Below are 16,189 nucleotides of genomic sequence, written 5' to 3' on the forward strand. Positions count from 1 at the left end.
TCCAGCTTCCTGCTGATGCTGATTCTAGGAGGCAATGGTGATGGCTCAAGTGACTGGGTTCCTGCCATCCACAGGGGAAACCTGGATTCAGTTCCTGTTTCCCAACTTCAGCCTAACTATTGGAAGCAGATGGGATCTCTCCCTTTTTCACTTCCTCTTCCCTTCTCCCACACCCTCCTCCTTCTCTCTCAAATAAACAAGAAAGAAAGAGAATGTCAAACAAAATGCATTCTACAAGAATCTAGCATTGCAGCATAGTAGATAAAGATGCCACCTGAGATACCAGCATCCCATATGGGCACCAGTTCCACTTCTGATCCAGCTCCCTGCTAATGGCCTGGGAAAAGCAGAGATTAATGGCCCAAGTGCCCTGGCCCTTGCCACCCATGTGAGTGACTAGGACTCCTGCCTCCTGACTTAGTCTTGGCCCAGCCCTGGCTATTGAGGCCATCTGGAGAATGAACCAATAGCTGCATGATCACTCTATCTGTGTCTCTCCCTCTCTCTCTGGAACTCTAACTTTCAAATAAAGAAAGAAAGAAAGAAAGAAGCATCCAGAAGGGAAGGAAAACTATTGTGAGATGGAGTGATCTTGATTGATTCTAGGGTTACATGATTTTAGCAGGAATATGAGGAACATGTAGTATTAGCAGAGGCAGAAAAGAGAGTAATGGATATTCAAGAACCAAAGAGCATTGTAAGACAATATAGTAGACTGAATATGCTGAGGGAACTATGGACAGTGCAGGAAACTATAAGATTAGATACAAAGTATTTTGTTAGGAAAGCACCATAAGATAAAACAAAATAAAAGTTCTCATTGTACTGATTAACTGTTGCTACTAAAATGGTATAGCACGATACATTTGCAACATTTGCAACGTAGAAAATGAACAACTCAGAACAGTAACTATTAGCTCACAAGTTTGCATCCTGGAAATTTAGGCTGTATTTGATGAGTAGCAATGCTGGATGCAGTTACTTGTCTTGGAGGCAGCTGGCTGTTCATTTATGTAAGACAGTTTGCTGCCATGTCTTGTCTTCCAAAGTGCTGGCCCAGGTACATATTCTCATAGCAAGTGAAGAGAAACCCAATCTTGTTGTTTTTTTAAATCCCTTCTTATGTCACATTTGATCAAAGCAAGTTCCACGGCTGGGTCCACAGCACCTCCCCATAATGTATACCCTACACATACATATTGAACAGTTCCTATTGAATCATAATAAAAATACTTTAAAACTTAGTAGCTGAGGCCGGCGCCGCAGCTCACTAGGCTAATCCTCTGCCTTGCGGCGCCGGCACACCGGGTTCTAGTCCCGGTCGGGGCACCGATCCTGTCCCGGTTGCCCCTCTTCCAGGCCAGCTCTCTGCTGTGGCCAGGGAGTGCAGTGGAGGATGGCCCAAGTGCTTGGGCCCTGCACCCCATGGGAGACCAGGAGAAGCACCTGGCTCCTGCCATCGGATCAGCGTGGTGCACCGGCCACAGCGTGCCTACTTTATAAATGAAAAAGCAAAACGTGGCCGGCACCGTGGCTCAACAGGCTAATCCTCCGCCTTGCGGCGCCGGCACACCGGGTTCTAGTCCCGGTCGGGGCACCGATCCTGTCCCGGTTGCCCCTCTTCCAGGCCAGCTCTCTGCTGTGGCCAGGGAGTGCAGTGGAGGATGGCCCAAGTGTTTGGGCTCTGCACCCCAGGGGAGACCAGGAGAAGCACCTGGCTCCTGCCATCGGATCAGCGCGGTGCGCCGGCCGCAGCGCGCCTACCATGGCGGCCATTGGAGGGTGAACCAACGGCAAAAGGAAGGCCTTTCTCTCTGTCTCTCTCTCACTGTCCACTCTACCTGTCAAAAAAAAAAAAAAAAGAAAGAAAAAAAAAAGAAAAAGAAAAACGTTGCTACTGAATTGATCCTGAAGTCACACTCTAAATTCGTACCTTGCAGCTGAGTTTTCCCAGTTCACCACAAACTAAGTCTGTTTGCAGAGAAAGCACAGACCAGATTTATTCATGATGACAGCAATGGCTGGCAAGATTAAGCAAAGAAAGTGATTGTATCTCTGTTTCAAGTTCCTTTTCTTCTGGAAAACATTCTCCATGGCCATGTGAAGAGAAGTAAGTTAAAACTGTCTCATAAGAAATTGTAGGTTATACTTCTACCTTTATCCAGTGATCATCATGTGTCTCAGAGAGGTCTGGCTAAACCAGGATATTCTTTGCAATAGCATTCAAAGTCCTTACTTTGGTCACATCTGTTACCTTTACAGAATATTCTGAGCTACAAAGTGAGGCTCCCATAGCAACAGAGGAATTTCGAAACTTCATTCCTGAGTCTCTAGCAGATCGAACAGAACAGTGGAATTCTGTGGCCCCTGAACCCTCAAGGATCCTTTGTAGGTTTCTTTCTGTTATGCCACCCCCTGGCATTACCACAATCCTGCCTTTTGCCTCGTCTATGAGTCGCTTTATTAGGGGTAGTCCTTCTAGTGCTGAACTGTCACATCCACTGGTCAATACTCGCTCAAATCCCAAGGTTAAGAGGGTCTCTAGGGCTGCCATTGGATCTTGTACCATGTCAAAGGCTCGGTGGAAAGTGACTGGCAGAGGACGGCAAAGAGCAATAAGGGACATGCACAGTTCTTTGTCTTTCTCTCTGTCTCTCTCTCACTGTCCACTCTGCCTGTCAAAAAAAAAAAACTTAGTAGCTGAAGGGGTCGGTGCTGTGCTGTAGCAGGTAAAGCTGCTACCAGTTCAAGACCTGGTTGTTCCACCTGTGATCCAGCTCTCTGCTATGGCCCGAGAAAGCAGAAGAAGATAGTCCAAGTGTTTGTGACCCTACACCCACGTGGAAGACCCTGTGGAAGCTCCTGACTGCGAATCGGCACAGCTCCAACTGTTGGGGCCATTTGAGGAGTGAACCAGTGGATGGAAGATTTCTCTCTGCATCTGCCTCTCTGTGTAACTCTGCCTTTCAAATAAATGAATAAATATTTTTTTAAAAAACTTAGTACCTGAAAACAACCGTGATTTTATTATATGTCACAAATTCTGGGAGTCAAAGATTCTGGAAGGGCTTAACTGAGCAGTTCTTCTGATCTTCCCACTCTCAGTGATACTCAGCTGGTAGATGAACTCATCTAGTCCAAGAGAGCATCCCTCCCTAGTCTGGTGTTTTTGTCTAGGAGTCTGGACCCAGCTGGATTATCAGGAAGAGTGACTGCTCCACTCCAACATTATGGGGGCTGAGGGGGATCAAAAGCTTTACATGGCAAAGCCTTTCCCTAGAGCAAATATCTCATAAGAGTTATATAGAAAATGCATAGTTCTTTCCAATCTAGTGGTGGGATTTATGCAGTAGCCTCTGGCATTCTCTGTAAGTTGGAATAGACCCAAATCCTTGCAGACAGGGAATGCAGACTCCACCTCTCTTCAGGAGTATGAAAGAATTTTCACACATGTTTTCCAATCACCATGGTCATTGCTCAGACAACAAACTGTTTCACTATTTTATGTGAATTATACTTAGCCCTTCATAAAACTCACCCACCAAAGATCTATCCCATTAGCATGACAGGCTCAGGCTCAAAATCCAGGATCTTATTATTTAATTCAGGTGCAGATTTAGGTAAGAATCCTTTTAAGGTGCCATTCCTTGGTATGGCTCCTTGAGAGGAATGTCAGTAAACTAAAGAGAGTAGTCATCTGCCTTCTAACACAAAATATTGGGATAGGGATAAGATCACCATAATAAGTACAAGTCTTTATCAGTTCTGAAATCTTGCCAAGCCTATTACTGTTCCCTGGGATTGAGTGTCTGTGTTTCTTGGATTTACCAAATCTAGATGACTGTCAGCAAACTTTTTTCTATAAAGTGTCAGATAGTCAATATTTTAGCTTTGTGTGCAACGTATGATCTTTGTTTCTGTATCTGACCTTTTTAGTCTGAGTTGTTGGTGTGTTGTGCCAATACAATTCTCTTTAAAAAATAGTGGGTTTTCAGGAAATCTTATTGGAATTTGCCTTATTAGACAAAGTCATATGCATTAAAATCTTGGAAAAATGCCTTTCTTTATCATGGCCCATTGTGGGACAATGCCCTTAAAATTTTTCCAAGTCCTGTTTTATCACACTCTACAGGGTACTGGGTCATGATACCTATCATGATTTTTCCCCCATAAAATTATCTGTGATACATCATCTCAAATCTTTTAAGGTACTAAAAAATGGTTTTACATTGTGTGTTCATAGTAACCATGAGACCACATCTTTCTCATAAAGTCCTAGGTTTGAGCTTTGTACTCTAATTCACTTTCCTGTGTTGATGATGTTCTGCTGGGAGATACTGGGGTAGAGAAACAGTTTTACTTTAGAATTAAGTAATTAATGGTTCCTTTATTTTTCTTCTAAATTCTGATAGAAAACTTCAAAGTTACTTTTAAATTCATCTGTATTTTATTGCAACTTATAAAACGAAGTGAAAAGAAACTTTTGATATCCTTGAAATCTTAGAGTCAATTAATACATTTTTTGTTTTCTACAATACTATACGTAACAGTGTTTCTGGGGCTGGAGTTGTGGCATAGCAGTTAAAGCCACTGCCTGCAACACTGGCATCCCAAATGGGCACGTGTGTCCCAGTTACTCCATTTCCTGTCCAGTTCCCTGCTAATGGCCTGGGAACAGCAGCAGAAGATGGCACAAGTTCTTGGGAGACCTGGAAGAAGCTGGCTTCAGCCTGGCCCAGCCCCAGCCATTGCAGTCATCTGGGGAGTAGACCAGTGGATGGAAGATCTATGTGTGTGTCTGGCTGTCTGTCTCTTTGTCTCTCCCTTTCTCTCTCTCACTCTCTCAAATAAATTTTAAAAACATGAATCTTTAAAACAAAAGTTTCTAAAATTCCCACCACTGTTATATAATTCTCTTTTACAACAGCTTTTCGTAGCATTATACACATTTTCCATTATCATTCTTCTCACTTTTCTCACCGGAAGCTTCTTCAGACTCTTTCCATCTTTTTTCCACAACCTAGTCTCCAGGTCAATGCCACATGTTTAATTTTTTTTTTCTTATATAGCACCTCACCTCTTAGGACAAAATCTGGTTAAAGTCATGTATTTCTATGTACAAAGAATCCAAAGATTTTGTGACCTAAGAAAACACATCATTCTCAGATGATTTATGAGTAAGTTGTAGGAAAACTGCTGAGTGATTCCTCCATAACTTATAATGTCACCTGAGGTTGTTCACTGGTTTTCACCCAGCAGGTAGACTGGTATAGAAGGCCCATCGTGGCCTCAGTGACAGCTGGCTCTGAAGATTTGGTTCACCTGAAACTATTCACCTGCACATGGCCTCTCCTACATGGCTGTCTTAACCGAAAGTCAGGGATAGCAGGTAGCTTCCTCCTTAGCGTAGCAAGCATCCCAAAACTACCAGGAAATGATGAATGATTTTGCTTGTCTTCTCAACAAAGTCTGTTAGTCAAAACAGACACAACCTATGAAGACCCAAGGACAGGAGCCTTAGCCCCTACTTTTCAATGAAAGGAGTGTCAATATTCAAATGCATGTTTCAAAACCACCATATTAATTCATATGAAAATTTTTTCATAGACCTTGCTGAAATAGTAGAACTTTAACTTCAAATGACCATATCCCTTTGTTCTCAATGAGGCATCATGTAACTCTGACTTTCAACCTTCATTTCTCCAAGCTTCTCTCAGCATTTCAAATTGTATGTTATCATACAACCAAAGGAATAAATACTTTTGAACACATATCTCCAATAGGTGTAAATACTTTTAGATATACACTCTATAAATAATCTCATGATTATGCTTGCTATAAAACCTACTTACAAATAAAAAGTAAACATGAACCTCATAAAAATAAATATAAAAAATTTAAAATATCTCACTATGACTGCATATTATCTCTAGCTAGAGGTTAAAGGCAAATGTTATACTTTAAGATGGCATTCACAGCTAACAACAGTGAATATATTTAAATTAGTCTTTTTTGATAATCTTGAATTCAGGGCTATCTTTTTGTCAGAATGGTATAGCACTGTTGCTTTTACCTTGCAACACAGTTTACTAATTTTTTTCTTTTTGGAGTGAAAAGTGGCAACTTCTCCATTATTTATTTTCCAATGACTGTTTTAACTTCCTTACCTGTTTTATATGAGCTAGTTTAGTTAAAACTAAGTATTATAAGCTACAAATCCATGTAAGCAGTCACATGTCAATGATACGTCCCAGTTTCTGATCAATGAGCAGCCCTGCTATCTCCTCACTCCTTTTCTTGGGGATACTTTAGAAATACCATAGCCTCTAAACTAATGGATACTTAATTTCTAAAACAAAAAGTAAATATAGAGTCTTGCATTTATTTAATTGTTATTTGTTTTACTTGAATGGCAGAGAGCGAAGGAGAGAACTGAGGCAGAAAAAATTCTGCCATCCACTTGTTGACTCTGCAAATGCCTGCAGCAACTGGGAATGTACCAGGTCCAAGTCAGAGGTGGGAACATGAGTGTCAGCTATCACCTAGAGCCTCTCAGAGTGTTTATTAGCAGGAATTAAGGATTGGAAGCAGAGCCAGAACTTGAACAAAGGCACTCTGTTACAGGATACAGGCATCCCAAGTAAGATCTTAACCACTACACCAAATGCCTGCCTCAATCTCGGATTTTCTTTCCACACCTCAATCAGTCATCCGGTATGCACCTTGAAGTTGCAAACACGCACTGTAATCAAAGCAATTGAGAAAGAGGTATTCAGTAAATAGATACTGAGTCGATTTAAATAAATGGAATGATACAAAGTAGGCAATCAGGAGCCAGAATTGTGGCTAGGTAGGTTGAGCTACTATCTACAGTCTTGGCATCCCATATGGGTGCCGGGTCAAGAACTGGCTGCTCCACTTCCCATCCGCTCCCTGCTGGTGTGCTTGAGAAAGCAGCGGAGGGAGGATAGCTCAAGTCCTTGGGCCCCTGCATCTGTGTTGGAAACCTAGATGAGGCTCCTGGCATCTGGTTTCTGCCTGACCCAGCCCCAGCTATAGTGGCCACTTTGGAAGTGAAGCATCAGATGGAGGATCTCATTCTATGTCTGTCTGTAACCCTGCTTTCAAATAAATAAAATAATCTTTAAAAAAAAAGTAGGCATTCCGTATTTGTTGAATGAATAATGAAATTGCTGTGTCTACAACAAAAAGAAAATTGCAAAAATCTCAGTCATTCTCAACTCATCTTCTCAATGTTCTAGTCAAAACATTGTGGACGATTAGAACTTATTTTCTTAAAAAATGTATTTCCACTGGAGGCTCATTTGGAAAATTAATTTCATTTTCAATAAAGATTAACAATGTTTTCTACTATGTGCACCCTTCCCATTTGTAACTTATCTTGATAGCTTGAGTTTTACATTTTAACTCTCATAAATGATTCTGTTGTCTTCAAAAATTAGCCAAGTTGAGTTAACAGTATTAATATCTTTTTTGTTATTGTTCTTTTAAATGGAAAGCAAAGCAAAGTGGGTTGAAATTCCTTGCTTAAAGCCATATAAAGATTCCATAACCATGCTGGGATTAAATTCTAAAAATTCTGACTGAGAGGCTTTACCTGTGTTCCTTTGAGCCACTATGGCCTTTTGATTTTGGCTAGAAATAAAGGAACCCTTGATGATTAAATGCGTGAATTTTCTTTTCAATCAGCCAGTAATGGAGCTCTTAAAACTAAAAACAGCATAACAGATTTAGTAAGAATGATATTTTATGGAGTAGAGTTGCTACAAAATAGCTTATTAAATTGAAAGATCCAAGATGGAGTACCCTGGGTCTTCTAACATCTCTTTAGGAAGGTGAAAACTTGACTACTCTGTCTAGGTCTGACCCAAAGCAGAGGCTGTTAGTTGATATTGCAGCATAGAGTTGAAAGTGCTCTTTTCTGCCAACTCTTCTTATTGATCATGGTGGGGAGTAGTGCCTGGACAGGGAGATGGATGATCCTGCAGAACTTGGACTGCTGCAGTGGTACAGAATTGAAGAGAATCTCTGTGAGAATTGTAGGGCAGATCGGAGTGTCCAGGTAGGATGGAGACCATGTCTTGTACAGGCAATAATAGTCCACACCCTGATGTTGTATAACCCGGGATATGTAGATCAAAAAAACAAATGGTTGGTGTAATCTTTTATTTATATTTACCTGGCCTTTTGCAGTGTATGTACAAGGGACACTGAGTTTCAGTCTGATATGCAATTGTCAGAATGAAGTAAGAAAGTGAACTCAAACGGAAAAGGAAGACCTTTCTCTCTGTCTCTCTCTCTCTCACTATCCTCTCTGCCTGTCAAAAAAAAAAAAAAAAAAAGAGAGAGAGAGAGAGAGATTTTATCGATTTGTGAGGGAAAGGAGGCATAAGGTAGATTAGGTTGAAAGACAGGATTTGCTGGAATGAGAGAACAGGTAAACAGACGGGCATATAGGAAGCATAAACTTTAAGAACTTGAAAAATTTGCTGTGATAAAATAAAAGTAGTTAGGGGCCTGTGCTGTGGTGTAGTGGGTAAAGCAAAATGTAAAAATTTGGGGCCAGCACTGTGGCACAGCAGGTTAACACCATGGCCTGAAGTGCTGGCATCCCACATGGGCGCTGGTTCGAAACCCAGGTACTCCACTTCTGATCCAGCTCTCTGCTATGGCCTGGGAAAGCAGTGGAGGGTGGCCTAAGTCCTTCGGCCCCTTCGCCCATTGGGGAGACGCAGAGAAAGCTCCTAGCTTCTGGCTTCGGATCAGCGCAGCTCCAGCCATTGTTTCCATCTGGGGAGTGAACCAGCAGATGGAGGCCCTCTCTATCTCTCTCTCTCTCTCTCTCTCTCTCTCTGCCTCTCCTCTCTCTGTGTAACTCTGACTTTCAAATAAATAAATAAGTCTCTTTAAAAAAGTAAAAATTTACCAAATCTGTCATACAACAATTATATGCTTACTACCATATTTTTAAAAAAAGAATGTATAATGTTTGTTTTAGCCTAATTTTCTCATAAGAAATATGGGAGACAGGCAAAATTTACAGAAAATCTTGTCTATTTCTCTCTTTTCTTCTGTAAAAGAGGGAAATTCTTAGATTTGGTTCAATTCAGCTTATTAAACAAGTTATAGCAGCTTTCCTCTGCCTCTTGATGTCATTGAACTTTATTGCATTGCTCCATGCCAAATATTTTTTATGACTGACCATAGAGAGAAATCAGAAGAAGCCAATGGTATTTTCATGTATGATTTCTATCCACATCTAATATTTATTTATGAAAAATTGTATCTTTTTTTAAACTTTTATTTAATGAATATAAATTTCCAAAGTACAGCTTATGGATTACAATGGCTTCCCCCCACTCCATAACTTCCCTCCCACCTGCAACCCTCCACTTTCCCACTCCCTCTCCCCTTCCATTCACATCAAGATTCATTTTCAATTCTCTCCATATACAGAAGATCAGTCTAGTATATATTAAATAAAGATTTCAACAGTTTGCCCTCACATAGCAACACCAAGTGAAAAATACTGTTGGAGTACTAGTTATAGCATTAAATCACAATGTACAGCACATTAAGGACAGAGATCCTACATGATATTTTTTTAAGAATTGATTAATCTTCTATGCAATTTCCAATTTAACACCAAGGTTTTTTTTTCATTTTCAATTATCTTTATATACAGAAGATCGCTTCAGTATATACTAAGTAAAGATTTCATCAGTTTGCACCCACAGAGAAACACAAGGTGTAAAAATACTGTTTCAGTACTAGTTATAGCATTACTTCACATTGGACAACCCATTAAGGACAGATCCCACATGAGACGTAAGTACACAGTGACTCCTGTTGTTGATTTACCAATTTTTTTTTTTGGTCTAAATCAGATACACTTTATTTTTTTTTATCTTTTATTTAATGAATATAAATTTCCAAAGTACAGCTTATGGATTACAATGGCTTCCCCCCCCCCATAACTTCCCTCCCACCCGCAACCCTCGCCTTTCCCACTCGCTCTCCCCTTCCATTCACATTAAGATTCATTTTCAATTCTCTTTATATACAGAAAATCAGTTTAGTATATATAAAGATTTCAACAGTTTGCCCTCACATAGCAAAACAAAGTGAAAAAAATACTGTTGGAGTACTAGTTATAGCATTAAATAACAGTGTACAGCACATTAAATACAGAGATCCTACATGATATTTTTAAAAAAATTAATTTTCTATGTAATTTCCAATTTAACACCAAGGGTTTTTTTTTTTTCATTTTCAATTATCTTTATATACAGGAGATCGATTCAGTATATACTGAGTAAAGATTTCATCAGTTTGCACCCACACAGAAACACAAAGTGTAAAAATATTGTTTCAGTACTAGCTATATCATTACTTCACATTGGACAGCCCATTAAGGACAGATCCCACATGGGACGTAAGTACACAGTGACTCTTGATGTTGATTTAACAATTTGACACTCTTGTTTATGGTGTCAGGAATCTCCCTAGGCTCTAGTCATGAGTTGCCAAGGCTATGGAAGCCTTTAGGGTTCGCTGACTTCGATCTTATCCCGACAGGGTCATAGTCAAAGTGGAAGATCTCTCCTCCCTTCAGAGAAAGGTACCTCCTTCTTTGATGGCCCCATTCTTTCCACTGGGATCTCACTCGCAGAGATCCTTCATTTAGGTCTTCTTTTTTTTTTTTTTTCCAGAGTGTCTTGGCTTTCTATGCCTAAAATACTCTCATGGGCTCTTCAACCAGATCCGAATGCCTTAAGGGCTGAATCTGAGCACAGAGTGCTATTTAGGACATCTACCATTCTATGAGTCTGCTGTGTCTCCCACTTCCCATGTTGGATCCTTCTCTCCCTTTTTGATTCTGTCAGTTAGTATTAGCGGACACTAGTCTTGTTTGTGTGATCCCCTTGACTCTTAGACCTATCAGTGTGATCAATTGTGAACTGAAATTGATCACTTGGACTAGTGAGATGGCATTGGTACATGCCACCTTGATGGAATTGTATTGGAATCCCCTGGCACATTTCTAACTCCACCATTTGGGGCAAGTCCGATTGAGCATGTCCCGAATTGTATGTCTCCTCCCTCTCTCTTTCCCACTCTTATATTTAACAGGGATCACTTTTGAGTTAAAATTTAAACACCTAAGAATAACTGTGTGTTAATTACAGAGTTCAACCACTAGTACCAGAACAAAAAAAAAAATACTAAAATGGATAAAGTATTACATTGTACAACAACATTCAGCACAAAAGCTAATCAAGTCACTGTTTCTCATAGTGTCTATTTCACTTCAGCAGGTTTCCCCTTTGGTGCTCAGATAGTTGTTGACGATCAGGGAAAACAAATGATATTTGTCTCTTAGGGACTGGCTTAATTCACTCAGCATGATGTTTTCCAGATTCCTCCATCTTGCTGCAAATGAATGGATTTCCTTGTCTTTGACTGCTGTATAGTATTCTATAGAGTACATATCCCATAATTTCTTTATCCAGTCTACTGTTGATGGGCATTTGCGTTGGTTCCAGGTCTTAGCTATTGTGAATTGAGTTGCAATAAACATTAATGTGCAGATGGCTTTTTTGTTTGCCAATTTAATTTCCTTTGGGTAAATTCCAAGGAGTGGGATGGCTGGGTTGTATGGTAGGGTTATATTCAGGTTTCTGAGGAATCTCCAGACTGACTTCCATAGTGGCTTAACCAGTTTGCATTCCCACCAACAGTGGGTTAGTGTCCCTTTCTCCCCACATCCTCTCCAGCATCTATTGTTGGTAGATTTCTGAATGTGAGCCATTCTCACAGGGGTGAGGTGAAACCTCATTGTGGTTTTGATTTGCATTTCTCTGATGGCTCGTTATCTTGAACATTTTTTCATGTGTCTGTTGGCCATTTGGATTTCCTCTTTGGAAAAATGTCTATTGAGGTCCTTGATTCATCTCTTAAGTGGGTTGTTTGTTTTAATGTTGTGGAGTTTCTTGATTTCTTTGTAGATTCTGGTTATCAACCCTTTATCTGTTCCATAGTTTGCAAATATTTTTTCCTATTCTGTCCGTTACCTATTCACTTTCCTGACAGTTTCTTTTGAAGTACAGAAACTTCTCAATTTGATGAAATCCCAAATGTTAATTTGGCTTTGACTGCCTGTGCAGTCAAAGTCTTTATTCCATGTTGAGTGGATTTTTGTGTAAGGTGAAAGGTAGGGGTCTTGCTTCATGATTCTGCATGTGGAAATCCAATTTTCCCAGCACCATCTATTGAATAGACTGTCCTTACTCCAGGGATTGGTTTTGGATCCTTGATCAAATACAAGTTGGCTGTAGATGTTTGGATTGATTTCTGGTGTTTCTATTCTGTTCCATTGGTCTATCCACCTGTTTCTGTACCAGTACTATGCTGTTTTGATAACTACTGCCCTGTAGTATGTCCTGCAATCTGGTATTGTGATGCCTCCGGCTTTGTTTTTGTTGTACAAGATTGCTTTGGCTATTCGAGGTCTTCTGTGTCTCCATATGAATTTCAGCATCATTTTTTAGGAATTAAGGTGATGCTGGCTTCATAGAAAGAATTTGGGAGGATTCCCTCTTTTTCTATTGTTCTGAATAATTTGAGAAGAATTGGAGTTAGTTCTTCTTTAAATGTCTGGTAGAACTCAGCAGTGAATCCATCTGGTCCTGGGCTTTTCTTTGTTGGAAGGGCCTTTATTACTGTTTTAATTTCTGTCTCAGTTATGGGTCTGTTTAGGTTTTCTATGTCTTCCTGGTTCACTTTAGGTAGGTTGCATGTGTCCAGCAATCTATCCATTTCTGATTGATTTCCCTGTTTGCTGGCATACAAGTCCTTGTACTAATTTCTGATGATTCTTTTTATTTCTGTGGTGTCTGTTGTTACGTTTCCTTTTTCATCTCTGATTTTATTGATTTGGGTCTTTTCTCTTCTTTTTTTTTTATTAAATTTTTTATTTTTTTAGTAAGTTGAGCCAATGGTGTGTCAATTGTTTATTTTTTCAAAAAACCAGTTCCTCGTTTGGCTGATTTTTTGTCATGTTTTTTTGGATTCAATCCTATTGATTTCTTCTCTGATTTTAATTATTTCTCTTCTCCTACTAGATTTGGGTCTGGTTTACTGCAGATTTTCTAGATTCTTGAGATGAATTGAAAGCTCATTTATTTGGTGCCTTTCCAATTTCTTGATGTAGTCCCCTATTGATATAAACTTTCCTCTTAACACTGCTTTTGCTGTATCCCATAGGTTTTGGTATGTTGTGCTGTTATCCTCATTTACTAACAGGAAATTTTTGATTTCTCTTTTAATTTCTTCTATGACCCATTGTTCATTCAGGAGCATGTTGTTCAGTCTCCATGTGTTTGCATACTCTCTAGGGATTCCTGAGTTGCTAATTTCCAATTTCATTCCTTTGTGGTCTGAGAAGCTGCATGGTATGATTCTAATTCTTTTGAATTTGCTGAGGCTTGCTTTATGGCCTAGTATGTGGTCAATCCTAGAGAAGGTTCCATGTATTGCTGAGAAGAATGTAGATGCTTTCTGTGTAGGATGAAAAGTTCTGTAGATATCTGTTAGGTCCATTTGGGTTATAGTGTCGTTTAAATCTTCTGTTTCCTTGTTGATCTTCTGTCCTCTTGATCTGTCTTTCTCTGAGAGTGGAGTATTGAAGTCCCCCAGTACTATTGTATTGGGGTCTAAGTCTCCCTTTAAGTCCCTTAACAAGTCTTTTAAATAAGCTGGTGCCCTGTAATTAGGTGCATATACATTGATAATCATTATATCTTCCTGTTGAATGGAGCACTTAATCATTAAATAGTGCCCCTCTTTGTCTCTCCTAACAGTTTTTGTGGTAAAGTTTATGTTGTCCGATATTTTTTTTTCTTTTTTTTTTTTGATATATTTTTTTACTTTTATTTAATGAATATAAATTTCCAGTGTACAGCTTATGGATTACAATGGCTTCCCCCTCCCATAACTTCCCTCCCACCCGCAACCCTCCCCCCTCCCGCTCCCTCTCCCCTTCCATTTGCATCAAGATTCATTTTCAATTCTCTTTATATACAGAAGATCAATTTAGTATAAAGATTCCAGCAGTTTGCACCCACATAGAAACACAAAGTGAAACATTCTGTTTGAGTACTACTTATAGCAATAAATCACAATGTACAGCACATTAAAGACAGAGACCCTACATGAGGAGCAAGTGCACAGTGGCTCCTGTTGTTGACCCAACAAATTGACACTTTAGTTTATGGCGCCAGTAACCATCCTAGGCTGTCGTCATGAGTTGCCAAGGCTATGGAAGCCTTCCAAGTTAGCCGACTCTGATCATATTTAGACAAGGTCATAAAAGACAGAGTGAGGATAGTAACCAATGATCCTAAGAGTGGCATTTACCAGGTTTGAACAATTATACAGCATTAAGTGGGGAAGAGGACCATCAGTACACACAGGTTGGGAGTAGAGCCATTGGTGGTAGAGTAGAGGTTATGATTACAAAGGAATGAGGCCCAAGTACGCTAGACAGGGTCTAGAACAAACGACAGAGTCATTATTAGAGGAGCTAAGAAAGGTGCTGTCTAAGCTACAATTAAGTTTTCTGATTGAGAGGCAAATAGAACCTGATAGAAGGGGCTTGATAATAATCTGTTGGGCTTTAGGCCTTGTAAATTCAGAGGCCCAGACCTATCTATCTCTTCACATGGGGTATATCCTAAGGGAGGTGTGAACCTCCTAGGGGAAGGCACTCTGTTGACTTTCATTACTTGGCTGGCCTGGGAGGAGAGCTGGCCAGGTAAAGGCAGGGGGCATCTCTAACAAGAAATTTACAGTTCTGCCTGCAATGTTGCTGACCCTACTTGACCATCCCCTCAGCTGCAGTGGTCACTTTGGAAGTTGGGCTGAGTGAAGGGCTTTTCAGCTTAGAGCCAATAATATCTGTGGCTCTGACCTAGGCATCCTTCAACTCCAGGGAAGGTCCATTTCCAGTGATGCAACTCTTGGCAGAGCTGCCAGGGCTCTTCACAAGCTGACTTCTGCTGAAGCCCAGGCTTACCACTTTGAAAGCCACTGCAGTGGACTGGCCTGTTGGGTCTCCTTGAGTGCAGATCACTGTACAGATCAGCCATTAATAGGCCTGCCACCCATTGCTTCTGATGCAATGCCTTCTATAAATTGTAAGAATCATGTATTTGAAAACACCTCTTAAATATCTAACATGGTGTAGTTTGTTTAGCCAGTAAACTTAAGCACAACCATCTAAAATGTTTTTAGTTTCTTTCTACCAACAAGTCTAAAACATATGATACACAGATTCAGGTCACACAAATTAAAATGCATCTTTGATTGTTTTTCGCAGCTTAAATTTATGGACAATCTTATCTATAAGCCATTTAAAATAAAACTCTTAATAAAATTTCCCCATGTGGACATACAATATGTACACACATATAACATAGCATAATAGACCAATATAGCAATTTTAATAATAGCTTTTAAAATCTTTAACTCTTTTTGTAGATTGCCAATTGAATTGAATTGCTTTTTGTTTTTAGTAACCTCAGTTAACCATACTTTCTCTCAGTTGGTACTGTTAATACATTATTGGCTTCATCTGTTTACAGAGCCATCCCAAAGTACTGAATACAATAAAAGTGGCTGGTAAAAGTCCATAGGAACCTATAGGAGGACAGCTAAACACAGAACCAACAACGCTTTAGTTTTATGAGCAGCACATCATATATAACTATGGATGACAAAAGACTTTAAGTCGCCGTGTTTAAAATTATAAACTCATCAACCAACAAGAGGCACTTGCTTACTTCACAGTATTTTTGAAAGCACCTGTAGGATTTTACAAGTAGTTAACCCTTTAGGCCTCTGGGGCTTTCTCATTAAGATAACTATCATGTCTAGTAACACAAGATCATTAGACTTTTTAATTCTCAAACATTTGTATTAATAACATTTTCCATTATTGAAACTTAAAGTCTGGTACCACATCACATCTTGACAGTCCTTCTAATATAATCCAAATAGACTGATTAGTTGGTGTCTCTAGAAGATGAGAGACATAGGTCCTTCGATTTTTCAGTTGGGCCCAAACTGGAAAAACCAAAGTCCAGGATTTACTGGAAATTTTGGAGAC

At 39.7% G+C, this 16,189-nt stretch overlaps 2 protein-coding genes across 3 annotated transcripts in view; one reads left to right on the plus strand and one right to left on the minus strand.

Annotated features, from left to right (window-relative positions):
• Nucleotides 1–16,189, plus strand: part of SAMD12 (sterile alpha motif domain containing 12) — a 503,731-nt gene that overhangs the window by 240,316 nt on the left and 247,226 nt on the right. The window lies entirely within an intron of this gene.
• Nucleotides 1,897–2,643, minus strand: LOC133758291 (copper homeostasis protein cutC homolog). Its single transcript, XM_062189465.1, has one exon. It carries the CDS (start codon nucleotides 2,624–2,626, stop codon nucleotides 2,195–2,197), a length of 432 nt encoding a protein of 143 aa, XP_062045449.1. The 5' UTR covers nucleotides 2,627–2,643; the 3' UTR covers nucleotides 1,897–2,194.

This window comes from Lepus europaeus, chromosome 4 (genome assembly GCF_033115175.1).
Source record: "Lepus europaeus isolate LE1 chromosome 4, mLepTim1.pri, whole genome shotgun sequence".
NCBI classification, from domain to species: domain Eukaryota; kingdom Metazoa; phylum Chordata; class Mammalia; order Lagomorpha; family Leporidae; genus Lepus; species Lepus europaeus.

Bases quoted from the DNA above. Each gene is read 5' to 3' on its own strand.
- LOC133758291 (XM_062189465.1), bottom strand. From the start codon at position 2,626: ATGTCCCTTATTGCTCTTTGCCGTCCTCTGCCAGTCACTTTCCACCGA.